This window comes from Haemorhous mexicanus, chromosome Z (genome assembly GCF_027477595.1).
Source record: "Haemorhous mexicanus isolate bHaeMex1 chromosome Z, bHaeMex1.pri, whole genome shotgun sequence".
Classification (NCBI taxonomy): Eukaryota; Metazoa; Chordata; class Aves; order Passeriformes; family Fringillidae; genus Haemorhous; species Haemorhous mexicanus.
In genome coordinates, this window is record NC_082381.1 from 5,077,294 (window position 1) to 5,105,099 (window position 27,806).

The 27,806-nt window shown below is 42.5% G+C and overlaps 1 protein-coding gene across 2 annotated transcripts in view; it reads left to right on the plus strand.

The window, feature by feature from the left end:
• The window catches only part of PLPPR1 (phospholipid phosphatase related 1), a 121,128-nt gene that overhangs the window by 71,514 nt on the left and 21,808 nt on the right, over positions 1-27,806 (plus strand). Inside the window, exons 1-2 of one of the 2 annotated variants that reach the window (XM_059873986.1) lie at positions 14,959-15,160; positions 18,176-18,364. In XM_059873986.1, the coding sequence (XP_059729969.1) occupies positions 15,158-15,160; positions 18,176-18,364 (192 nt within the window). In that variant the 5' untranslated portion in view covers positions 14,959-15,157. Of the gene's footprint in view, positions 1-14,958; positions 15,161-18,175; positions 18,365-27,806 lie in introns of those variants that run through there. The other variant, XM_059873985.1, reaches the window with a different exon arrangement.

Genomic DNA, 27,806 nt, shown 5'->3' on the forward strand with positions numbered 1-27,806 from the left:
TGTCAGCAGCAAGATTTGGCTTCTATGTCCACGGGACCCTCTTTGAGGATCTGGGCTGCTTAGAAGGCAAGTAGCCTGACCAAATGGAGCAAAAGCAGCTTTGCTAGCAGCCTGGCCAGCCTGGAGAGCACAGCTTAAAGTAAGAGCGATGGTAGTGGAAATAGTGACTAAGAATCCCGTGAGGAAGTGAAGGAATAGGTTGGAAGGACCAGTAAAGGATGAGGAGTGATCAAAGAACCCAGCATGGTGTGAACAGAAGGAGCACTAAGCAAGAGAACAATGAAATGGAATCTCACCAAGCATAAACACATAAGGAAAGAAGTGCCAGGGAAAATTTTCAGTTCACTTTAGGGAAATCAGCACAATCAGATGCTTCTCCAGCACACCACATTTAATATCTTATGACTCAATCGACTAGTTCGCTGTCAGACAACCAGATTGCACAAACACACACTCAGGATTCCGGATTGTGAGTTTCAGTCAGCAAGTAAAATTTGTTTCATACTGAATACCAACCTGAACCTCTGATCCCAATTACCATCCTTTCACATCTGCAGAAAAGGACAGATTTTTCAGGCAGTGGGAGGAATCTCTGCCTGCCTTGTTGGTGTTAATGGGAGCCACCTGTCAGCAGCCTGTTCCCAGAACAAAGGGTTCACAAAGTAAATTCAGATTCATAGCTGGCATGACAGGCAGGTTACCATTAAAGGTTTTCTTTGTCCAGTTTAATGGCAGGTGTTGCTTGTCCATCAGTTGGCAGCTTATTTATTGGATTCAATGCTTCATCTTCAGCTTTCATGGCTGCTTAGTGAGGGCATTTCTTCAACATCTTCATAAGTGACTTGGACACAGGACTGAAAGGGACACTAGGAGAGATCACAGATAATACAAAATTGGGAGGAGCTGTTGATTCCCTCAAGAGCAGGGAGGCCCTGCAGAGAGGCCCTCAGCAAATTACACAGCTAGGCAATCACCAACCATGTGGAGTTCAACAAGGGAAAATGCTGGATGCACTGGGCATGGGGCAACCCTGGTTGTATGGATGGACTGGGGAATGAAAAGGAGCCTGGGGGTCCTAGTCGATGACAAGTTGAGTCAGCAGTGTCCTGGCAGCCAGGAGGGACATTCCTGCCCTGGGGGCACCAGGCCCAGCATGGCCAGCCAGGCAAGGGAGGAGGTTGTCCTGCTCTGCTGTCAACTGGGATGGCACTGCCTCAAGTCTGGGGCAGATTGGGGCACTACCATATAAGAATGATGTAAAAACTATTAGGTGGTGTCCAAAGGAGGGGCAGTGAGGCTGGTGAAGCACCCAGAGGTGAAGCTATATGAGGAGTGGCTGAGGCCTCTTTGTTCAGCCTGGGGAAGAGGAGACTGAAGGGAGACCTCGTTGCAGTCTGAAACTTTCTTGTGAGGGGAGGAGGAGGGGCAAAACCACTGCTCTGTTGTGTCCAGTGACCTGAAAAGCTGTGTCAGGGAAGGTTTAGTTCAGATATTAGGAAGAGATTTTTCCTCCTGAGAGTTTTTGGGCACTGGAGCAGACTCCCCAGGGCAGCGGTCACAGCCTCAGCCTGATAGAGCTCAAGAAGCCTTTGGATAACACTGCCAGGCAGAGGGTGAGATTCTTGGAGATGGTTCTGTGCAGGACCAGGAGTTGGATTCAATGATCCTTGTGGATCCCTTCAACTGAGTTTGTTCTGTCATCACTCAAGACCAGATCTGCACTCAACCTTTGACAACCTCTGCACCTGTTCCAAGCCAGGAACAAGTGCATGGTCACATTCTGACGTGTCTGTACACTGAGGTACATGCTGTGTGGAGGAAGTGAGAGGAATTAGAGGTCTGAATGCATTTGCAGGGCTATGATTTTGCTGGTGTCACAGAGACATGGAAAGATAGCTCACACGAGTGGAGTGCCCTGGATAAGCAGGCATTTTCAGGAAGGGCAGGCTGGGCAGCAAGAAGGGAGATTGCATTTGCAGCAGGTCAACAGGGATCATCTCCTCTGCTCAGTGCTGCTCAGGCTGTTGGGATGCATCTGTGCTGGGTTCCCCAGTATGAGAGGGACTCTTCCCTGTGAGAACTGAGGAAAGGATCAGAGGCAGTGGGCACAAAACGCAACAGGAAATAGCACTTAATATAATAAAACCTGCCATCCTTTAAGAATGGTGAAGCTCCAGGGCAGATGATGTAGAGAACTTATGGAGTCTCTGTCCTTGGAAGATATTTAACACCCAACTAGATACGGATTTGGACTGCCTGCTCCAGCGGATACAGCTTCCAGCCAGAGGTCAATCTAGGTGATCTCCAGAGGTGCATGCCAGCAGGAACAATTCATTCACAGCCTGGCACCTTCTACACTGTTGCTTGTAGCTGGTGGCTCCATTTAACTGCTGCCTTGTTTGCCATGTCTCCTTGATGCTGAGATAATTGCTGTAGCACATAGGTTATAAGGGGAACTGTGTTTTATTTTTACAGATGAGGAAATGGTGACTTGCCTACAGCTGGTGAGGATCAGGGTCTCAGTATCTACATATGACCTTTTTTACCTTGACTTTTGCTTCAGTCTGAAGGCGTGACTTGCCTCAGATTTACCTGAGAAAACCCGAGTGTTTGTTGGTGGCTGCTCTTTGAATACAAGCCTTTTATCTTCTTGTTTTTTGGTGGCTGCTCTTTGAATACAAGCCTGTTATCTTCTATCTTCATAAGTCTTTGCTTTCTTTAATGACCTTGAACTATCAGCAAAATTTTTCATAGCAATAGAAATTTTTTTCTCTTAGAACTAAACATTTATCAACTTACAGCTCCATTGCACCAGCAAAACATTTAAAAATATATCTTAATAATAATTAATTGCAGCCTTCTGTAAAGCTGCTGGCTTTGAAACACAATTGCTCAGCCTTTCCTTTTCTTCCTTTCCTCAACGGGTAGCAGTGAAGCATTAGTCATTTAAAAATCAGACAAAGGGTTTTGATGCATATGGGGAAAAGAGGAGGGTTACAAAAATGCTTAAACATGTCAGAGTGCCATGCCATGCCACTGTAGGAAGAAGAGGTAGGATATTAGAGAGACTGCTGCAAAAAGTAATTAACAATAACAGAAAAAGAACTTTGCAGCAGGGCAAAGAATTAAATATGGCAATTTATTGTAACTGATTGACCTGAGTGTCATCTTTGAAGAAAAGCAACACGAGTCAGGTCCAGGTGCACACCAGTAAGCACTCTGATTGCAAGGACACAAAAGATATCAATGCCTGTCCAAGTCCTCAGAGTAGAACAGTAGTTCTGTCACAGGGAAAGAGCAATAAAATGTGTTCATTTTTGCCACATTTGCCACATGGTGGAGGGAGAGACCCTGCTGCAGAAACACTGCTGTGACAAAAGGTCTGACCACATCCTCTTGTCTCTGTGTCCCCATCCACTGCTGAGAAATTGCTTACCCATTTCTACCCCCAGAATGTCCAAAGGTAATGAAGCTTTCAGAGAAAAGGCTGACTGTTAACGTCTTTCAAAATCGAGGGAAACAGGACCATGTTTTTCAAAAGCAGTAAGAAAGGGGCCACAGAATGTACAGTGTCTCAGAGTTAGGCTTCTCTGAGGCTTTGTGTTTACCCTGGGATTTTCTGGGTTGAGAAATATTGTAGAAAAACAGTTCTGTTCTGTCTAAGAATAGAATTTTCTAACTAAGAGAAGTTACTGCTGTTCTTCTAAACCTCACAGCTCTCCAACTTGCAGTTTACCTATAGTGTTCACTAAAAAACAGTGTGGGTTTTGTACTGATTTGCTTTGGAATTAGGCTTCCTTTTTTCTCACTTTTGCACTGCTCAGAGTGACAGTTTTTAAAAACCTGACAGGTGTGGTTTCTTAGTGAGATTCTCTCCCAAGAGGCAGACTGATGACCAAAAGAAAAGAGGTGAAAGTACTGCCAAAAATGTGTGAGAAGGGAGCAGGTTTGGCAAGTGCTTTCAGTGTGAGGAAGGTGAGAGAATGAGGAGCTCTCTGAGGAGCTGCTCTTCATAACCATGCACACTCTAGGAATTTATTATAAGGTTTCTGTCTCTGGAGAGATGTTCCCTGAACTTGCAAGGCAGAGATGCTCAGAAGAAGAAAACAGTTTCCCCCTTTGTTTAGCCAGATAAGATCCCAGCAGCTTTAAGATCTGTCTGATGGACATATTTTTTTACAGCTTTTTTGGCTTCTGGAACAATGATGTGTGGATGAGGCAATGGCTTGTGGATTATAGAGCAGCTGGAAGCTTGGTAGCTCCTTTCTTTCAAGGAACGGTCTGGAAATCATCTTCTGGACAAGGAAGATGCACAGGGTATAAGAATAAATAACCATTCATTGGGATGAGAGAGTGTACACTGCCCTGCTCTTTCACTCCTAAGTATTTATATGTCAGAGTGGGCAAAATCCTCAACTTCTTCTACCTTGAACCCATCTCAAAGACATTGCTGAAAATGTCACCCAATCCATCATTAGTATCCATAAGTCTGCAGCCTGAGAACGAGCAAAGGGAAGGTAAGGGTTGTGTTTTGGTGCTTTTCACTTTGTACAGATCTTTGTTCATTTTGCATTTTGCTTTATCCTGGTTCTCATTTTCACCTGATCCTCCCCTTCAATTTTCAGAGAAGTGCTTGCTTTTCTGCCTGCAAAGACACTTTAGAAATCAAAATATACCTCAGCATCTTCCTGTGAGCAGTTTTGCTTAGGCACCACGTGAAGGTACCAGAGAGCAATCATGAAAAGCATACTGAAAAGATATGTAAGTCTGTTGTGTCAGAATCCTGTATCCTGTCAGGATCTGTTGCTTCTCGACACTTGGACAGTAAATTGTCCTGACACTTCTATGTAAGTGAAAATAGTCATTAGATTTAAAAGCCTTTAGAGTTTATGATGGATTGTCGTGGTTTGAGGGGAAATGGTTTTTTTGGGATGGTGTGGTCATGCCAGTCGGTGTCCAGATTTTAATATTGGCACCTGGTTTGTCCACTGAGGGCATGGATACGCCTCTGAGAACACAGGGGGTTAAAAGCTGTGAACTCCCACTGGAAGTTCCTTTTGAGTTCCGGCCCTGGACCAGAGGAGACCTCCCCTGTCCAGCTCCGAGCTGGGCGGGGGGGAGGGGGGAGGGGAGCCATGCAGCCGGAGGGAGGTAGGCCAGGTCTGGGCCGAAGGGTGGAGAAGCACTGCGAGGGCTTCGGGCAGCCATCCCCCATTCCCCCCCCGGAGGGAGAGAGAGAGAGCAGCCTGTGCTTGTGATAGCGCGGCTGGAGTGAAGGAGAAGGGGGGGTGCCCAGCAGGGCAGCCAGCCGTGGGAGTTCATGAACCAAACCAGCAGAGCCTGGGACTTTTAACCCTTCTTGAGATGATGGAAACCTTGCAAATGCTGATTCCTCCTGGAGCTGGTGAGATTGAGAAAAGTTGAGAAGAATTCTAGGTGGGAGGAGATGATGGAGTGGCTTTTGGCTGGACTTTTCTTGGATAGCTGTGGACAGAACCCTTGAGTTCCTGTGACACAGACTGCATTCTAGGGGGAGGCAATGGCTCAGAGCCAGGAGAGTGCGGTGATGTGAAGGTGTGTGAACAGAGACGACGGGTGAGGAGGGTGGTGGTGGTGCCCTCCGTCTTCGATGAAGAAGAAGAGGAAGATGATCGCTGTTCGAGAGACCCCTCAGCCCCAGGGGGTGAAACATGGGGGGGACAGGTGTCCCAAAAGGAGAGGGACTGTGCTCTTTTTTGGAACTGGACAAAGCATCCTTAAAGGGAAAAACCCTAGAAGCAGCTCTGGTCCATGTGCAGTGGTGAGAGCACTGGACATGGAAGGAAGAGGTTACGATGGCAAATGTTCTCCGGGCGGTGCCACACGTGACACGGAAACACGAGAAGTTTCGACTGTTTCCTGGGGAAGTCTGTGGTGCAAGAGGGACTCCTCTCTTCTCAAATAATTGAGAATTGATTATCCAAAGGGTGGTAATGGAATTAGGAAATTTGGTGGGGAGAGGAGGAGGAAATTTGGAAGGTTTTCATCCTGTGTTCTGTGTTTTTTCCCTGTAGTTTTATGTTAATAAAGTTTTTTTCCTTTCAATCATAAGTTGGAGCCTGCTCTGCTCTGTCTCTGATCACATCTCACAGTAGATACCAGGAAAAGAGGTTTTCTCATGGAAGCACTGGCATTTCGCCAGGCTCAGACTATGACACAGCTTTTATGAGGCATTTGTACAGTGAAAACCCATTAGTCAGTGAAGCATTATCAGGGTTGCAGGGCAGCTTGGAAGCTGTTTTAGCCAAAGGCAGCGTTTCAACTTTCCAGAGCAGCCCATGCATTGGGCATTTTTGGAGGACACAGATATATGGAAATAAAATGCACGTGTGCCAGTCAAATCAATGGTTTTTATGGAATGAGTGTGGTACTTCAAAGCAAAATAAGCTGCTATTTTATGATTTTGGTTACTGAAACTAGGCAGACAATGAATTATGACAAGATTTTGCATTATTTCTAGTGGACTGGGTGACTCATGTCAATGTGGTCGAGGTTAAGAACTGCTGTCAGAAAGAATCAAACTCAAGGCAGCCTTTCACAGAAGAACACATCTTGTTCAAAGTTAGAAGGGCAAATTCAACACCAAGTTCAGATTAAATTCTTTGGACTTGCTCTGAGTTTTTAGGACTTTTCATTACTTTGTTATATGCAAGTATTTGAGCAAGTTTCATGAATTTGGGTGCTTATGGGGCTGGAGCAGACCAATTGGTAGATCCAGAGCATAGTTTAGAGGAGCAAACCCTGAATCTTTTTAAGCACAATTTGCACACCAGTTTTTTGAGAACATCTTGGCAGATATTTTCTATGTTCTAACCTTCCTGTGGGCATGAGATGGAAAGCACTCCTCCTGCATTTAGAAGAAGCAGTGAAAAATGTTCCAAATCCTCCTACCAAACAAGATCTTCCCAAACAGCTGTTTCTAGCAGTGGCTGTTCACATGAAGCTGTTCACAACTTCTACTGAAGTACAGAAGTTTTTACTATTGTGTTAGATGCCGGATTTCATGGAATCAGTAAGAGCTCTCTTAACAAGTCCTGGAAATGATCCCAGCATTTTGTACTGTTTGTTTTAGGCAGAGGCTGGATAGGCACGACAACCAGTCCTGGGAGTGTAACTCATTTTCTGTCAGTCCCAAGTGATCACAAGTATTTTCCACCTCAGTATCTCTCAGTTTGCTCTCCCTCTCAGCTTCAACATCAAATCTTTCAGCTTGGGGAAAGCTGTGTAGTGCTGCATTGAGTGCCTATTCTTGTCATTAAAGGTACTGTGTTACTGGTGCTGGTGCACACCTGGAATTCTAGTGGTGTTCTCTTAATTTGAAAAAGCTGATTCTGCAGATGTCTTGATGGGGAGATGAGGAGACAGATCAGGCAGGACAGGAGAGAAACAAAATGCTCTTGATTTCTTTTAATTTAGTACCAGAGTAGTCAAAATAGATCTCTGCTCTGCTTCTGTTGCTTAAAAAAAAAAAAATCATTCTGAACAGATGCCATTTTAATGAAGACTTTTATGTTAAGAAAATTACTTAGTCTCCGGCAGAATTTGTAGATCATTTTAAGGTGTTATGTGCTGGAAACAGCAGTTTCCTGGCTGTGTGCCATTTGGAACTGGGTGGAGCATTAATGCCACCTGCTGAAAAGCTTCATGGGACCTGCTCAAGGGAAGGTAAATATGCTATACTTGTGGCTTGGAGGTTTTAACAACACTTGATAATGGTGATGACTTTCTTCAGGTGCTAAATAAAAATGCAATTTTTTTAAATCTGGTATATTCTCCCTCTTGAAAGGTGAAAGTTTAATTCTCTTCCCCTCCTAGTATAAATCTCATTCTTTATAATTTATCATCATTTATCTGAAAGGCCCCATGTGTCAGACCCCATGTTTCTGGGGTCTTAAAGGAAAATTGTAGTTCTCAATTTTTGTTAAGAGAGGAGTCCTGATTTTCATACATAGAAGATAGCCAGAGATTTCACAGGAAGTTCAGAATGTCTGGGTTTATACAGCTGTTTGAGAAACACATTTCATTTCACTATTGTTTTTTGGAATAAACTGATTTTTACCATAAGAAAGGTCTGCATGTACGTGAGAAAAAGATATTACATGAAATACCAAATATGTATTTGAGGGACAGAAAAAGTGTGGGACACACCATGATGTCCCAGATACAGGAGGGAAAACTGGAGAGACTGGCTCTAAAAGCAAGACATACATAATTTTGCAGAGTAGTTTGCTACTGTAGCAGTCAAGCAACTTTCTGATGCCCATCTTTAAAGTGTATGTCTTCCAAATGTTGCTTAAACTCCCAATGTTACTGTGTATTTAAAACTTTTCTTAACACTCCTTAAAAATTCCATTCCTGCAATCAAGGGGTGATGTGCAAATCTCAACTTCAGTTCAAAAGAGTTAGCTAAATTTCCAGCTTCTTATTGTGGGAAAGAAAATTTACCAAAGTAATTCCTGTCAAAGTTTTTAGTTTATGTCTCTGCACTACACATACAGAGAGACTGTGGAATGATGTAAATTGCACAGATTTTAATCCAGGAAGGTCAGACCAGGTTCAGTAACTTTCATGCTATTAGTGAACAAAGTGAGAGCGAGATCACAGTGTGCCAGGATCTGAAACCAGCCCTGAGTAAAAGACCAAGGAGCAGAGCCAAGGAAGTGGTAAGCTCTTCCTTTTTAGCTCTGACCCCTTCAGTCTCCAGCTCACAGCTAGATCAGCTTTCTGACAGAAAAACTTTGTAAGCCACCTCCAATAAGGTTTAGGGGGTAAAAAATATTCTCTTTGTTGTTTGTTAATGTTGGAAAAGTAACAAGAGAGAAAATCCTACAGACATTAACTCCTGGATTCATACTTTGTAAGTAATAATTATATTGTCACTGTGGTTGCTTTTATTTTAGAGTCAGTGGAGGGGGGAAATGTTGCTATTTCAAATTGCCTTCTGAAAACGCCTCCTTTCTCCAGGTCAGTAGTAAGGTTAGAGTGCAAACATGGAAAAGTTGGATGCATGATCTGATGTCAAGGAGCAACTGATGCTTGTAAACAAATACTCACTGAGAGGGATGAAGCTACCTATTCTTCCTGCTCATGATAATCCCCTTTGAAACTGCTGGCTTCAAATTTGCTGGTCTTAAAATAATTTTCTCCTTTTTCAAACTATACAAACCAGGGACAAAGACTTCTTTTAAAAGTCAGGATGAAGACCACAGTAGATTATTCACCAAACGACATGAAATTCCAGATATACTTAGAGAAATGAGATGATGTTGTGAAAAATACAGGGGAACCCCCAAATATATTAAAAACATAAAACATTATAGGCTCTGTATGGACGTTTGGTAGTGTGGCATTCGGAATTTAATGTCGCATTAATGCCCCCTGCTGATAAGCCTTCAAAATCTCCTTTGAATCAAGCTCAGAATTTAATAGTCTTCTGCATCAGTTCATCCCTTATATTAAAAAAAAAAAAAAGAAACCAAAAAAAAAAACCATCTAGCAATCTAGCATATATCTCATCATAGCGGGGTTCTTCTTAAATACATCACACCACATTGATCCCTTCTGCTCTTGGTTAAGTTTAAGGTCCAGTTATGTAGTACAATTGGATATAATCTAAATGTTAAAGGAGAAAAAGGATCTTTTTATGATGATCTCATAAAGAAAGCAAATTATTGTAATGAAATACAACTTGCCAAAAAAGAGAAATTGCAAGAAGGGGTGAGCAGATATTCAGGGTTGTACTAGAGGACGCTGAGTCACAAAATCATTGATGTTGGACCCTAAGATCACTGGGTGCAACCCACAACACAGCACTGCCAAGTCCACAACTAACCCTTGTTCCTAACCCATGATTCTAAATGATAAGACTTTTTATAGCTTTTATGATCAATTTTCTAGGTTAATAAAATATATATTTAGTATTGATTTTTACAGAGGTTCTCTTGCTAATAGCAACACAGGTATTACTTGATTCCACAAGAGAGAGGAGGATTAATTTCCTCCCTCTTCAAGCCATGGGAGAAATGCTTTCCCTCTGCGGTCAGCAATTAAAAAGACACCACTGTGCTTTTTCCAGTTCCCATCACCTGTGCTGCTGTGTCTTTCCTTTGTACATTCATCTCCCTGCCTCTCTGAGGTGCACAAAATCTTGTGCAAGTGCCCACAGTGTTGGCTGGCCACCTGAAGCTTGTAGGGACATCCACCCCTGCACATCATTAACTCTGAGGAGAGTGAGAAGACCTGTGTTGTCTCTCTCCAGCATCAAAGGCTGAGCTTTTCTCAGACAGAGCTGATGTAAAGAGGCTCTCCCAAGGCAGCCCAGCTCTTTGTGGTGCAGTGAGAGAAGGCTCAGGCTGTTACAGACACAGTATGGGTAGTTGTCCCTCCTTCCTTCAGGCTGACAGTTTCAGCCTGTGATCAATCCGTGGATTGTACTTACCTGTCAAAGAAAGCAGGCTTAAATTTATTACATAAGAATTACTGTGAAAAGTAAAAATCTTTACATGAAAAACTTTGTTTTAAGCTGAGAAAGCTAGAGCAGTGTATAAAGTGCACTGAGTTATATAGATTGAGGTAATCAAGGTGCTCCTTACTGTTGCTTATTTTATTTTCTACATATAAAAATGTTGTACTAGTTAAAGCGTTTTTATGCCTTTATGTCTGTTGCTATTAAGAGACTTGTACTGCTTTAACTGCACAGTTAGAGCTGGAGAAATCTGGATTCTTTATGTGGGTGAGCTCTTAGGTAACATTAAGCTATTGCAGTGTAGCACATCGCCATTCTTCAAGGACCATTATATAAAAAAGAAGCTGAAGGAGTTTTTAACCAGATGTCAGTATTTTTAGAGGTCATGCTACTCCAACAAAATAACTTCTGCTGAAATAAGTGCCTTAGGAAGACGTGAACTCCTTTTTTTTTTGTCTGAGCGTGTTTTGTTCAGCCATACAAACCATACCTAATCCATACTTAAATGCTAAAATGGTGAAATAAGACAATAAGTTCATGAAATGGACTTGTAAAAAGCTCTGCAGAGACTGCTTTGATTTCTACACAGCTCCAGCTTCAAAAGCCTGTGTGCCTTAATAAACCTCTCTGTCTCCACTGCCCAGCTTTTGCCTGCACACTGAATGGACTTCAGAACTCCTGTAACAAAGCCACATCCTGTGTTGGGCTGCTCTGGACAAGGTCGCTGTGTGCCACAGGTGCATAAAAAACCCTGATGTCAGAATCAGTTATGTAAGGTGAGGGAGAGAGAGCACCTTGAGGAGTGGCCATGTAGAAAGAGCATTGGATTTCATGTTTAATCCAACAGTGTAAAATAAATGGTTATTCAGCATAATGAAATCATTCACTTGTATTTGTTTTACCATTATGTGGAATTCTAACAGAGGTTTTGGGTTTTTTTTGTGTTTTTTTTTTTTTTTTTTTTTTTTTTTTTTTTTGTCCTTGTTGTTTCGCAGTATTTTCATAAAAAATAGGTGATTTGCTACATTCAGTTTCTTGGCAATAATAAAAGATTGTGCAGTCAGCCTGATCCTTATATTCCATTACAAACATTAATTTGCTGCAGTTGCAGTCTTCAGGAGCCTTTGCTGTCCAACACACTTCTCCTTCCACAGATCTGGGTGTGCTGCACAAGTGTGAAGGTGAAACTTTTAAACTTGAATCACTTGTGATAAAATGGCACACAACAGATGCTTCACAAACTGCTGTAGACAGAGACTTTGGTGATCCCCAAAGGGCTCATCCTGCTAATTCCCATAAACTGATAATGGGGGGCAAGCACCTGCCATCCTCACACCTCAGTGTGAATTTTCTGCTGCTGGCACATGTGGATCAGATGGGCTTCTAATAAATGTTAGTCTTCATCTTCTTTGTTATTTGTGAATACAAGTTTGTCTGTAGGTGTGTTCAACTTTTCCTTACTACTTGACCACTCCACTGCGTGAAAATGTAGATCCTTCTTAAGACATTGTAGTAGGTCTGTCACAAGAGATGATTTCAGGAGCCCTGAGAAGAATTCCCAGAGAGAATACTGTAAAAAGGCTCGGCAAAATAACTGTTTCAAGTCACATTATCCAAATCCACTATTTTCTGGGAATCTGCAGTTCTTCTGCCAGAAAGAAGTTTGATTATTTAAGAAAACAAAATATAACTAAAATTTTTTTTTTCTTTATGTCAGTCCAAACACTATGAGCTGAAGGCAGGTTTACTAAGTAGAGATCAGCTGGCCACAAATAAATACAGCAAACACATGTAAAAAATATTGATCCAACATGAGTTTCTGAGGCCTCATCCTAATAAGGATACTTAGGAAACAGACGTAGTACTTCTTAAATAGAGTCTTGATCTGCTTTTAGATGGGCAGAAGTGGGTCTTCGAATTTAATAATAAATGTTATTCGTTCCAATTTGCTGTGCTTCTAACATCCCTCTACTGCAGTTGCAAGACTGGAGTTCCCATCTCCAAAGTAAAATAGATTCCCTTGACAGAGAGCCACCTGGACCCATCCCTGGGCAAAACAGCCTGGAATGCATAGTTCAATATTTCTGATATTATCCAGTAGAGAGCACAGACACACCTTAACAATTCCTTTCAGTAGTAACTTAGGAGTCATTTCAGGACACACAGATACCATGGCTGTTGGATGCTCCTGTGTGTCTGTTCGAAGAGTCATGCTCTCATCACCTCTCTCAGAAAAAGCACACCAAATGGTTTCAGGTTTTGCATAACAGTGGGTCACTAGAGTTCAGGCAAAGGGGGAGGTAGAAATATGATCAAAATGGGTGGAACTGTGAGCCACAGCATGTGTGTCAAGGGTTGAAAATGCTTGTGCAGGTTTGTGGTGCTCATGAAACTGTGGCAGTTTCAGTTAAAGAAGTGAAAACCACTGAAATCTGCTGGAAACAACCTGAGCAAGGGCATCAATAGAGATCTCAATGACTATCCACTAAGGAGCACCACATGCAAAATATCAGTTTGACTTCTTTCAGGAGAAGCTAAGTCTTATTTTATGTTGCCATTTGTGTGCAAGAACAGTTTTTCAGTTTTCAGTCATGCAGGTGCTCCAAGATATGGTAAAAGTAGACTGGAAGGCTGATAAGCTGAAAGAATTTACCTGTTTATGTATAAATTGCAGCAATTCAAGGAGGGAGGTTTCAAGTTTACTCATATGGACTTGCAATATAACTTATACAGTGACAAAACACACAGCAAAAGGAGATTTTTGCAGTGGCTGTGTGCCTGTCTTGCAGGATGGACAGGTTGTATGGCTAAAGGGTACACCAGAAATTTTTCCAGCATCTTCCTTTTCTCTGTAAGTTTCTTGCTCCTCTGTTAAGAATTCTGGAGAGTCTTCAGTCTAGGCTGATCAAAATTCTGTCTCCCACAGTGTCTTCCCTCTTCCAGTATTGATCTCTGTCTTTTACAGCTTTATGGCCCTTTCCCAAGCGGAGTTGCCCTCTTGCTTGCTTACTTGCAGAACAGGGGCCTCTTTTCTGTGAGCAACAGTATTTTAAAAAAATTTCTCCCATTTGTGGAGGATACAGGGAAGTGCTTTGCAACAAATTATGAGAGCACATACAGTGTGGGACTTCAGTCCCACTACCTGGAGGTGCAGTAATTTTATTTGGATGTTAGTGCTCTCTGAGTTTTGCTGCCAGAGACTTATTACAGTGCAGAGGAGGATTTCTGGATATACATCAGTACCCTACTGTTACCCTAGAGTTAGTGTAACTAACTGTGCTGCTTACTGCAAAGATCCCCTTTCTTTATACTTGGGACACAATCTTTCATTAAATCCTGATTAACTCAGAATTACCCATTACCCAAAGAGGATTGCAAGGCTTGCTTCCTATTTCTTAAACATTGAAGAAAGTGGTTTTTTTCAATGCAGAGAATGCCCACAGGTTAAAGTGGAGCAAGGGGGTGCAGTGACAGGGAGGCCTGTAAGGGCAGAACCAGCGTGGACTCTTGGAGCAGGGCAAAATTTAATGGTGTGTCAAGGGATGGATGTTACGTGCTACCTAGTTAATCCATTTAAATGACTGAGGGAAAAACACATCCACAGTTGCTAAAGTCCAGCGTGTCAAGATTTCTTTAAATTCAGCAGGAATTTTTAAATGGGACTGAGTCAAACAGACTGTTTTCCTTAACACTATCATGAATGAGCTTCTACAGAATCAGGACCTAAGCATATGTATCATTGAGCCTTTTCATGTGGAGTTTATTGACTAATCCAAAAAAATTTGGTCCAGAAGAAAGATAAATCTTGGCTCTGCCACAGGCTCTGCTGTGACCTGAGGGCAGTCATTTTATCTTCTCAGCTTTTGTCCCCTCTCTGTAAAATGATGATAGGAGCATTTTCTTAACTTACAATGGAGCAGTGATGATAAATATTAAGGATTGTGACATGGTTAAACACTGTGCTAATGGAGGCCATTATGCATCTTAGACTTATTAGCAGCCTTCTATTCATTGGCTGCCTTTCTGAAGTTATTCAGTATTTTTAATTTTTTCCCAAGTAAACTCGAGTAAATAAGTTAATAAGGATTAATAAATAAATCCTGCAAAATGTTAGTGTTAAACTGCATTGTGTTTTCTGAATTACATAATGGGATGTTTTGTATCTTTAGTTTAAATTAGCCTACCTGTTCTTCTCTGCTTCCTTCAATGTTTGGAAACCTGAAAACAGGGAGAAGAGGCTACAGAATTCAGGCCCACTGATTTGGACCCATCTCATAATCCAGGATGTCTACAAGGCAGCACTGCATCTGTCCTTTATCCCAGAACCCAGGGAAAGTTTACTGCCTTGCAGGGAGCCCTCCTGTCTGACATCCCTGCTTCTGGCCAGTCTGACCCCTTCTTGCACTTGTCATCTCACTCAGGTTAAACACATATTAAATACCATCTGGAAAGGAAAAATGGGAGAACCAAAAAAAGTATCTGGTTGCATTTTGCTGAGAAGCTTCTTGAAGAAGTGAATACTCAAGATGAGGCACAGGAAGTTGCCACACAGAAGTGGTCAGCTCTTCACTGACTGTACCAGCAGCAAAAATTTTGCTCCTGTCTGTGTCAGTGGCTGACTGTGCTTTCTGTACTCACATCATCCCTTGAGATATGGTAAGTCTGTTCAGCTGGAGGTCAAATTTCTGCTGCCTGCTGTTGCTGTTCCAGTGAGATGGTGGATGTCACCTACAGGATACGATGTGTCCACAATTCAAATCTCTTTTCAAGGATTGTATGTGTTTTGGGTTTTGGTTTTTTTTCTTTCTCAGAAGAACAAAACACAGAAACACAGGGAGTGTGAACAGAATTGGGTTCGTTATTGAGGTGTCTCAACTCATTGCAATCCTCCTGCCATGGGCAGGCTGGAAGATGTCCCTGCCCATGGCAGGAGGATTGCAATGAGTTGAGCTTTAAGGTCACTTCCCACCCAAAGAATTCTGTGATCCTATGATTTGTGATATTCTAGGTAAATATCAATGTTGAGTCAGCCAGTCAAGAGCTGTATTTTATATGCAGGAGGGGTTTTTGTGCAGCACTGAAGTCAGCATTTGATAATGGAAAGGTCAAGGTTAGTTATGGAACTGATGTCTAGAGACTGCATTTGGGATAAGTGACATTTCCTCAAAGCACCTTATTTTTTGAAAAGCATTCTCTTTTCCATATGACACCCAGAGAAGGTTAAATGTTCAGTAACCTGCTTTCTCTGTTGTCCAGAGATGAGAAAAACCAGCTGTCTGTTGTGTCATTTATTATTTATAATTTACCTGTTTGCCGGCTGGGGCTGGCAACCTGAAGTATTTCTGGGAGTATGTTTGGGACAGGAAGGGTGGGTCAGATTGCATTTGACAGCCCAGGTCATATGAGGTGCTGGAACTGAGTTTAAAGACCTCCATATCCCAAGCATTCTGCAATATCCAACATGTTTATCTGGGCATGTCAGGTAGAGTAGTGATAGTGTCATTGCCTTTCTCTGTGTCAATTAACAAAGCTGAGTTGTCCAGGTTGATCAGAAAATCTATAGCTGCTCAAGGAGTTAAATTCAAATGTAAATTAACTCCTGTGTCCTTAGTTGTGGGACTGTGTTTGTACTCATGGAGGTTGCTGTGAAGATCTCTGGGGAATACACAGATAGCAGCATCTTGCTTTATGTTTGTTAAAAGAATTTATTTTTCAAGACCAGGTATGTGGTCTTGAAAATAATACATCTACAAAATGAGATGGATAATTTGAAAGGTAAAAAAAATGGGGAATGGACTGTCACAACTATGCCTTCACTGCGACATTTTTTTAAGTCTGTCTTACAAGTGACACAGGGGGGTTGTGAAGACTCCATCCCTGGACATGTTCAGAAACCATCTGGGCATGGTCGGGGGCAACCAGGTGAGGTGTCCCTGCCTGAGCAGAGGAGGGTGGGCTAACTGACCCCCAAAGGTCCCTCCCCACCTCAACCACTTAGGGGTTCTTTGGTCTTCTACTTTCATCAACTACTAATCTGATTTCATTATTTTTTCATATTTTAGTCCAACTCTTACTCAAATATACAATAGCTTTAATGGCTGGCTGTGTGTGCAGAGTTGTGCCAGAGGAGTGCATGAATAACTTCACATGTGTCTTTGAGATGGAATTGCCAAAATTAATTTTCAGAGGTCTTACAATAATCTTGCAGCAATACAGTTTTGATGCAGATATCCTGGAGGCAAAATACTAAAACCAGGACCTGATTATTCCACTTTTTTTCTATGGTGTGGCTAGAAAACTTGTATAGTTAAAATGACAGAAATAGTTGAATAGTGACTACTTCTGTAATTGTGGCGCATCCATAAAGAGGATTTTGAATCAGATCCTGTAGTGACAATTTAAAATCATAGGATTTGCATTGGAAGGAACTTCTGGAGGCCAGCTAGTCCACCCCCTGTGCAATGAGCAGAAACACCTTCCACTACACCAGGCTGCTTGAAGCCCAGTCCAACCCGACCTTGAAGACTTCCAGAGATGGGGTAGTCACACCTCTCGGGGCAATCTGTGCCCTTTTATTACTACCTTCATTGTAAAATACATCATCCTTATGCCTAATCTGAATTGACCCTCTTTTAGTTTTAAAACCATTACCGCTAAAAAACAAACAAACAAAAAAAAAACAGTTATAAATCAATATTACTATTTTGGTCTTGGGTGAGGACTGTTATGTGAGATTTTCTTTGCAGTGTGGCAGAGGGAGAACAAGAATTAGTAAATCTGCTTATTTTCATGAGGTGAGATTTGGGACACCTTTGGTGAGGTTGTGGTGACTTGTTGCTGAAGCAGTGTGGGAAGCTGATACTGTGGATATACAAAAAAGTGGATTGCTGAGCTTCCAACCAAGCCACTTAGGAGCCATGAAATATGAAAAGAGAGACCAGAAGGGCTCCTTGCAGTTCATATCTGTCATATAAATGCAGCTTCAGACTCAAGTCAGTTTTTTCAAAAGTGACTGTGGTAGAGTGGGTAAGTCAGGCAGTGCGCTGAAGTCCCCACAGGTTGCTCGGAGATTTCTGAGTAGACTTCTAAAGCTTTACTCATAAAGAAGCAGCTCCAGGGAAAGGTTAGTGGCAGGAGAGAAGTCTTCCCCTGGATGCGTCTTCATCTGGGACACAAAGAGGGCTCCTCTGAATTAGCACAACGTGCACGTTCCCCAGCACGGGCTTGCAGCTGCAGCAGGGAAGTGTTTTGGCTTTAGCTTCCTCTAGGCTTTGTAACAATCCTTTCCCACTCCCCTGCCACCGAGCACAGGCTTTTTAGCTGTCGCTGCTGCTGTCTCCTGCCACGCTGCCATCGATCCCTCCTGCGCTGACACTCGCATGCCCTCTGAGCTGTCACACCTCCCGTCCCCCTGCACGCCGCGGCGCGGACACGCTCCCATCTGAGACGTTCATTGGCGTCGTTTGCCAAAAGGTTTATGTAACAGATGTTGCAAAGCAAAGGCACAGAAACACACACACACGCGCGCGCGCGCTCGCACACCATTATGGCAGGGGTTGTCAGAGTGACGGTGAAGGGAGGATGGTCCACAGGACTGGAGTAGCTCGCAGGCACAGCTGCATCTGTTCAAAAAGCAACTAACGCCTCTCTGTGACTATGCTTTATTTTCAGCTCGTCATCATGGCTGGGACTGTTCTGCTTGCCTACTACTTCGAGTACACTGACACTTTTCAGGTGCATATCCAAGGTTTCTTCTGTCAGGACGGCAATTTGATGAAACCGTACCCTGGGACGGAGGATGAGAGCTTCATTTCACCATTTGTGCTGTACTGTGTGCTGGCTTCAACTCCGACAGCGATTGTGAGTATGAGGAATTATCTGAAATCCCCATGACCGCCTCATAAACAATAACAGTAGTGCTGTGATATCTTTGTCTCCTCGCCTCTCTGTTCGGCTGTAATTGATTTACACTTAGCAGGATCTCTGTTTTGCCTCAGCCTAATATGATCTTCATCAGTTATCTCCAGAAATAATTATTCTGAGGTAATCACAATGCAAGGCTGATGGATAGAGCTTGTTAAGCCTTTTACAATAGCTTGCTTACTTCACTGATTAGTTGTGAATTTCCTGGGCTCCCGAGAGGCTCTAATGCAAAGGTTATGTATTACTGGAAATAGGAAAACAGGATAAAGCTGAAGTAAAATCCAGGTCAGATGTGCAGTATATCCAGGATAATTTCCTGCTATATTAAAGCACTGTTGAATGGCCTTAAAAGGCTTAGATAAGGAGAAGGATGCTAAATACAAAGAAAAATATGGACACTCTTTTCTTTTTTTTAATAGGTTCTTTATTTCCAACAGTAACTAAACTTTTATTTTACCTGATTTTATACACTATTCAGCCAGTAAACTGCAATGTAGCTTTTCTATGCAGATGAAAATATTCAAATAGCGGAGGACATACAATGCCAAACAATTTATTGCAGTCACTGGTTAGCAAAACTTCAGCCCTTTTCCATTTTCCACACAGAAAGTTGCATATTTCACCAACAGCCCCAGTTTTGCTGAATTTGTAATTACATTGATAAATTCCTGTCAGATTCTGTTTATGGACTTTTGTTTCATTTCTTTCTCTTTATTTCTTCCCTGTTAGTATTTATTTCTTATATTAATTTTGCTTTTCATCCCTTTCAAAGGTTGATTAAAGCTGTACATTAAATATTTATTTTTAAATAGTGAGGGCTTCACCACAGTCTGTTTTAAATTTTGTTCTGCAGTAATTTTAGTGCATCAAATCATGTTCTTGTCACAGACTGTGGTAAGAAGTGTCAAGGGGATCTGCAGAAGGGGCTGTAGGCTTTGGTACAGGACAGCTTCTAAAGACAACCAGGTGTTTTGAAGTGGATTACATCATAAGTTTGTGAAAAACATCTACAGTAACAGAGTTATTTTATGTATTGGATGTTGTTGCATGTCAAGGCTTTCATTTTACTTTCTGCTGCAATGATAGATTATTTGAAAATAAAAAACAAAACAAAACCCTCATATTTGGACCTCCCTCATCAACATAGTGCCAATGTTCAGGGATGTAGCATTCACAAGTGCTTTTTGTAAAGGTAGATTGTGGGTCACAGCCATGCCTTGATTCCAGAGCAATGACATTAGTGGGTGGTTGATCCCTTGATTACTGAAAAAAATGTTGGGTAATGAGTGTTGCTCTTTATTTGGATCTTCTATTTAAATCCTTGCTCTGCCAAAATTTTATGCTAACATTTCAAGTTTTGCTGCACTGGATCAGCATTTCCTTTGCTTTTTAGTAACCGAAGAAGCTTTTCTTAATTACTATTCTTTATGAAAAGCTGAGCTGGAGTCTTGACTTGGCAGTGCTGGGTTAATGGTCAGACTTCATGATCTTAAAGCCCTTTTCCAACACAAGCAGTTCTGTGATTCTCCAAAGAGTGTTTCATTTGTAGTTTCCATAGCCCATGTTAAACACAAAGAATGAAAGGCTGTCATGAATGCCAGGTAAGTTTGTTGGGTGCTGAAGAGATCTTCAGCTCAGTGCTGTGAGCTAACCCATCCCATGCAGACTGTGCAGAAATGCTGGCCTGGGTCCACAAGGACAGTCATCACCCTGGGTGATGGATCCAGGGCTGGTTTAACTGGTAAACTCTGCCTCTTGGGCTGTGCTGTTGCACTAGACACATTGCTCCACACAGAGAAGGTGTGGTCAGGATCAGCACAGGGCTCTTGGCACCGTGCTTAGCATCAGTGATCTCTAGGTACAACCTCAGGGAGACAGCAGGTCAAATTTCCCTGGCAAAACATTTTTTTTCCACTTTAATTGCAGTATTTATTAATGCATTGTTTAATCACATTATTTAATTAGGTGTATTGTTATATTGTATTAGTAATACAGAATTCAATTATTTAATGTTCTGTTACTTAATATTGGGTTAGTCTTCAACCAGGGCACATGTAAGAGGTTTTTCTGTCCTCCTGACTGATGCTCATCACAAGGTGTCTATAGGAGTAACTTTATTTTATTTCTCATTCCCACCTTTTCCTGAAAGACCTTCTTCTCTTTGCACAGTATTTTCACACTTTGCTCCAGTTTGTAGCTGACTCTGCAGACCAAATTTTGGCAATGGTCATCAATAGAAAGGTTATAAATGAGGTAGAAAGTGAGCTCAGATTCTCCCTAAACTCTGTATTGCACTTCTCTGCTGGTTAGTCCATTCAGAGTGTGAATATCCTCATCTGTCATGCTGTACCCAAATGGGTGCTGCCTCTCAGTCAGCCTGCCCACAACCTGGGATGAGATTTTTGATCCAGTCTAATGTCCCAGGGATTTCAGTGCAAGGAGCAAATGCAGCCCTTTCTATTTTGACCATGATGATTTGTGCTCTTTAAAAAATCCCTCCCAAAACCTCCACACAAACAAAGGAACCCACACAGCTGTGCATTGTGGGAGGCAGCGCTGTGGGCATTCACTGTAAGTTAAGTTGTAGCTTCACTCCCTACACTTTGCCCTCAGGAGGAATCTCCAACATTGTGCAGCTCCACCACCAAGACATGACTTAAGTCGAAGGTAATGCCATTACCTTTGCAATTACTCGTTTCTCCTCTGCACAACACTTACTGCTCCACCTCCTAATGGCAGAACGGCTAATTGGTGAATGGTTGGTTTGATGTGGCAGCAAACTCGATCTCTCTGTGTTGCTTTTACATTACCACTGTCCTGACACCTCGTGACATGAGAGGAATGATTGCTGGTGAAAGCCAGTAGCAATAAGGTACTAGCTCATAATAAAATCTAAAAGGGCTTCTGGAGCTGTGGAAGGTATCCCAGGGGTCTGTACAAGCTCCCTCATCTGAGACACAAGCAGCTTTAAGTGCAGTCCTGTGTGCATGGGTCTGGGGAGGACTCAAAGCCGTGATTTCAGCACAGCTTGGAGCCGTTACAGTGCTTGCAAGCCAAAAGGGAACATCTTTGTGAACTTAATGGAATATCTTTGTGTCTCTGTCATTTGGCTACGATACTGGGCATGGAGAAAACAAACGCATGTGTTTTATTTCTAAGAGCACTTTGCAGAAGTGCTGCTGTGGCTTGGTACCTCTGTATCTGCATTTCCCTGCTCTTTTAGTGGCAAAATAAATGTGACTGGCCTCGTTTTATGCAATTTTGTCCATTGCTTTTGAAACATTTCTCTAAAAATATTCTGGGATGACTATTCTTCAGTGTCCCTGAAGACTAGCTTTCCCTGTTACTGCAGGGTTACTGCAAAGCAGCCAATGCCGCAGCTGGCACTAAACAGTCCTTCCAGAGTTCAGCACTGCTGCCTGCTCTGCTCCATTCAATGTGATTTATCTACCCACCCGAGAGGAACAGAGAGGCTTAGGAACAGAGCCAGCTTGCTGAAATGAATACTGAACAGTGGCAGAAAGTTTCAAGGGCACTGTTCTCACTGTTCTTCGATACCTTAAAGTGAATAGAAAGTGCCACTACCATTTTCACACAGACTTTAGTTTCTTTCCTTCTGTTTTCAGGTGGGAAGTAGCAGCCTAGATGTAATCTGTTAACCATCCAGTGCTATTAATTTGTGCAAAGGAGTATTTGTTTTCAGATTATGTTGAAATCAGTCAAACCAAACCAGTCTGATTATGAACTAGAAGCTGAATTACAGTATTGGTCTGAAGTAGGAGGAAATTGTTCCAACTTCTCTCTAAAATCTGCACTTACCTCTCAAACTTCAGAAACATCCTTCTTCTCAATGGTTCTCCTATTCTGTCTCGATTCCTTGCCTTTGGCTTAGCACAGCCATGTCACTACAGTGATTTATTTCTGTAAGGAAGCCAGGGAACCTCTGCCTGTCATGGCTGATTCCCCTGTGGCTGCTCAGCTGCAGACGCCGGGAAAACCAAGAACGTTTGACACAGCTCAGAGCTTTGTTACAGCAGCTCCTTCCTGGCTTCTCCAGGCAGGAATCACCAGGCTCTGCTGACCACGGTGCTGCCAGAAGGTACAGCCTGCTGTGCCACAGCCTGCTGCCCACCACGCTTCACCCTTCACAGCTGGCACAGCTGGCTGTGTCCTCTGCCAGTGGTGACTTGCCTTCCCTTCCTGGAGCCTTGCCAGGGCTGGTGAGGTGATGAATGAGGAGCTGGGATACCAAGGAGCAAGGTAAAGGTATGCCCTGTGTAAATGTTTATATTCTGCTGTTTGCACACCATTCTGGAAGAATTAATATGCTTTCTTGGTTTGGTGCAACACTTTCAGGCACTTCTGTTGACAGTGTCTCTGGGACCCTGTGGTGGTCCCAGCCACATGCCAGTTTGTGAGGAACAGTGCAGGGCTGTGGAAAATGTGTATTCTCTTCTTTACAACTTCAGTATAATTATTTTAGACAGTTTTACCACAGTGTATTATGGTTTTGAGCACAACCCTAAGACACTTTTGGGTTTTGAGCAGGCTAGAATATAAATTGTGGATTTCAACCATTTTGTCTTAAAATAAAAAAGAGAAAACAACAAAGCAATTTTCTTGTTCTGTAAAAGTACTTGCAACAGTTCTTTGCTATTGTTTTCATTCAACAACAACATCCACCCACTCCAAAACAGAATGAGGTGAGTAATTGAATGCAGATTGAACCCATTGAGTTTGTATCCTTGGAAAATTAAAAATGAGCTGGCATTGCAACATTCAGCTGAAGACACTGTTTCATTACCTTGTATAGTTTTGCAAAATACAGTATTGATTCCTGGAGCCTGAGAACACCTGTCCAGGGTGTGGTGGCAAAGACCCAAGAGTGTCTGAGGGAGCTCTCAGCTGGTCCCTGTCCTCAGGAATATCAATGATAGTGATCTTATCAGGGAAAGCCTCTGCCCACTGGGCAGGCTTGGGTCAGGGCCCTGTCTGTGGATCACAGCAGAAATCCTCTGTCCTGGGGAGGGTGTTGAGGCAGATCTCAGCCACCCTTTGCCTTCTGAGGTGCCTTTTCTCAATACAAATGTTGCTAGGTGTTTGCCACCTGGGTTTGACCATGAAGTGTCTCAGCTTCACAATGTCAATACTGGGTCCTGAGGGTAGCAGATAGGATGGCAGATCAATATTCCTCAGGGGCTAAGGCTAAATGTGAGGGAGATCTAAGGAATTAAGGAATTCACAGCAGTAAGTGAAAGTCAATATAAGCCATGTTCTTAATGGGCACTGTGGAGAAGAGGAAAACAGACTGTTCAGATCACAAGAGGCAACCTTGCAGGGAATACCAGCTTCAAAAATTAAAATGCTTTAAAAATTAGGCAAACTTTAACAATGAGGATGGGCAAACATTGAAGTAGAGGCTGTGAGATCTCCATCCTTGAAGTCATGAGCTGCCATGTAGAGCCTGAAGAACATCCCCATCCTGTCTGCTGCTGTTCTAATGCAAACCTCAGAGACACCACAGTGCAAAAGACCAGAACTGCTTTTGGCCCAGCTCAAGCCAGTGCTGATGAAACACCCTCTGGAACATTTTGCAAAGGTCACCTTTTGGTGAATAGTCCTGCTTCTCCCAGGGGGAGTGTGCGTGGAGTCATGCTGACACTGGCTGATTGAGGTTGAGAGCCCCACAACCCTCATCTGCTGCTATTCTCTGTTTCTGAGCACTCTGTGTGCAGCTTGTCTCACAGCCAGGGCCTCCCTCACATCCTCTCCTCCCCTTGGCTGCTGCTGTTCAAATGCTGGAGACTTGATTAATTTGGTTCTTTCTATTTGTGACATTAAAAATGCAGCCACACACATCCTTGCACAGGATTTGGGAAATGTCATATGGCTTGCTGAAACCTGCCCAGAGCTGAGAGCAATGCTGTCCGGAGATCTAAGTTTAGTTTTGGTTGCTGCAGAGATTTTTGTGTGTTGCAGCATGTCCCTGGGTGGGGTTTCAGTGTAAAAAGTGGTGTTAAAAAGTACTGACTGTGTCACAAGGGTGCTGTTTGAGTAAACAAGCTGAAGGATTTAAAAGCTCACAGAAATCAGAGTAATAATAATTTAATACCTAGGAAAGACAGATAGGTCATGTCTGCACTTCACATGATTCTCCCTAATATAGGAACTCCGTTGTCTTCCTGTGATGGGAAATAACATCACTTGTACTTTTTCATGAAAAGCAACAGAAGGAAGTAACTTTCACAGAGAGGCAGACTTGAGGCAGTCCCAAGCTGTGGGCACAGTGGTGCATCTTGCATCTCTCCCACATATCTTGGCTGGTGCTCCTCCTTCTTTATCCTTGTGGAATTGCAGCTGAAATTAAGATGGTGGGAACTTCCACACAACCCCAGTGCTCACTGGAAGTGTGAAAAAATTACAAAAATAGTGTTTTCACGTTTGTCACAAGTGAGTGAGTGAGTGAGTGAGTGAGTGAGTGAGTGAGTGAGTGAGTGAGTGAGTGAGTGAGTGAAGGGGAGGCAGGAGGGCTGTGAGTGTCACCAAAACTGCAGGAAAAACAAAAACTCTCCAACAGCATTTATAGTATCAGAGAATGAAGGCATTACTTTATTTCCAGTCAGGATATTGCTCTGCTCAGGATGTGCAACAGAGATTATTTCATCCTCACCTAGGCCAGGTGTGCAGAGAAAATCATTCCATGCCACACATATTTTAAGAGATTTTTACACAGTTAAAACCCATAGATATTCATTGGTTTAATGTTCATTGGTTCCAAGTTACTTAGTTCTTTGTATTTGGTTTCCTATTGCCTTCAGATATTTTCACCTCTGGTACTAAGTAGATCCTTATTCTTCTCTCTCCTTCTCCAGACCAAGGGTGTTGTTTGTAGTTGATGGTCTATTCATGGCACTTGATGGCCACTGATGGCTGTTACCTTTGGTATATCTTCTGTTCTGCTCCCAGTCTGTAGAGATTTTAAGTTTATCAGGCCTTCACCTGGGGGAACAATGCCCTAAATGAAAGAGGAAATAAACCCTAATTCCCTTCCCCCGGGGCAAAGGTGAACATATGTTGGACCTGATGATATCAAAGTGATGATTTCCAACCTAGTTCATTCTGCGATCCTGTGAAAACGACCAAAGTTATAAAATAAAAAAAATTATAATTAGGATATTTTCCAACATGAGGTGCAGCCTCTGCCAGCAGCTGTGGGACAGCAAGGAGGCAGTCAGGGCAGACCCCACTGGAGGAGTGAGCTGAGCGGCTGGAGGGGCAGTGAATCTGTAGTGGGGTTTCAAAGGGAAGAACACAGAGGTGAGACTGAGGCAGTGTGACTGGAGCACAGGAGGAACCAGATTGTGGCACTCTACAAGCACAGGAGTTTGGAGAAACAGGACTAAGGAGAAATATTTTGACTACTGGAGAAGTGAGCAAAAGCATGGCAAGGGAGTAAAGAAGGGATGCAGTCCTCACCTTTGCTGCTGCATTTGAACTGCGGTACAAGGCCAATGTCCTGTACAGAGAAAAACTGACAAAAGGAGCGGAGGGGGTTAAAAACTGGGCCCATCCGTGCCTTTTAGCACCATCAAAAATTATTCTTCTAAATTTAATACAGCTCCTCAAATCAGCTCCTCAACCTTACCCCACTGCACAATTACTGCAGGAGGGCAGCTCCAATATCCCACTGTTCTTCAACCTCCTTTCAGTTGTACCACAGACACATTCCTGGATAGTTTATTTTAGTTCTTCCTCACAGAAACAGGTCTTCTTGATGTTGGCTTTTTGATTTTTTTTTTTAACAAAGTTGTGCAAATGATCCTTTGCGGGAGCTTATCGGAAAGTGCTACAGGGAAAAAAAAAGATCCCGTGTCCTTTTAAAAGCAATAGTTCCATTATTTTGTTGATTAAATTGATAATTAAATTTACGAACTGTCAGTAATCTGTACAGGAGTGCAGGGAGTATCAGGTGCTAATGCTGTGCTGAGAACTTGAAAGTGGAAGATGAGACATTTCTCTGTCTGAAAATGTCAGCTGAAGGACTACCATGGATAAAAGACTGTTGAAGAGGAAGATGGACAGATAATTTTATCATCTGCTGGGTCAGGATGAGCCAGGAAATAAGTAAAGTGTGTGCAGCAGAGGGCTTTGAGAGCCGAGCATTGAGGGGCATGTATTTGGTGACACTGCCAGTAATGGGAAGGCAGGGAAAATTGAAGAAGTTTTCTCACTGGAGAGGTTGAAATCAGAAGAGGAAAAATGCCTGCTAGGTAGGTACTTCTATTCATACTGGGGCTTTGGGTTATCCTTGTATTTTAACCTGGTAGTAATAGGAAATGGAATGTGAGCAAGAGTTCTCAAGCAATATGTCCTCAGTGTAGATGAGCTGCTATTTTATTCAGGAAACCAAGAACAAAAACACATGCAGGGCACTACCTTTGCTTCCCTATTACCTACACCGTGCCAGACTGCAGATCACTTGTGCTTTCAGTCCAGTGCAATTCTCCTGACATTTCTACTGTCTAATTAAGCCAGTATGATAGAGAAGTTCATTAACCTTGCATTGTTTTCCCAAAAGGAAATAAAAGCTGTAAGCTTGCTGTTTTCTTTTTCAACCCATATTTAGGTACAGAGTCTATATTTAGATGTCAGCTATAGAACTGATTTGTAACCATTCCTGAAGTGCTGATTCTGTTTTGGCAGGAGCTGAGGTACTCAGTAGTGCTGGTGATTGATTCTGGGAGGCCAACTGGACAACTTGGCTGGATGTGGACCTGCTCATGCAGCATCATCAGGGTTTAAATCACAAGAATCAGTGGAGTTACTTGATTTCAGAAATGCCTGGGAAAGAAAAAAAAAAAAAAAAAAAAAAAAACAAGTTCTTTGAGAGCTATTGAGACCACATTGAACTGCACACAGACAGATTAGCTTTCAGAATCAAGTGTCCAATTGCCCATTGAATTTTTAGGAAACAGACTGACTTTCTAGAGAGCCCATATTAAGCATATTAAAAAACAAATTTCAGCAACTAAATTCAGTGCCAGAGATGACAGGACAAGAATGGTCCAGTTATGTTGAATCACTTTGTATCTCCACACAAACACAGTTTTATTGCCATTTACCTAAACCAAAGGCAGTATTCATTTTAAAAAATCAAATTTTGAACTGTTAGGCTGTAGGAAATCTGGGATAATTCTGCTTAAATCAGTGGAATGGAACTGAACAGATTTACAGCCTGGCAAAATTTACTCCTAAATCTAAGTGGAACTAATCTATGCACATGGGACTCACTAGGAGTATGCCAGACAGCTAGATTTATAGAAACAAAGATGGGAATTGAAGCAGGAAAATACTCCGTTAACTTCTGATGTAAAGGAAC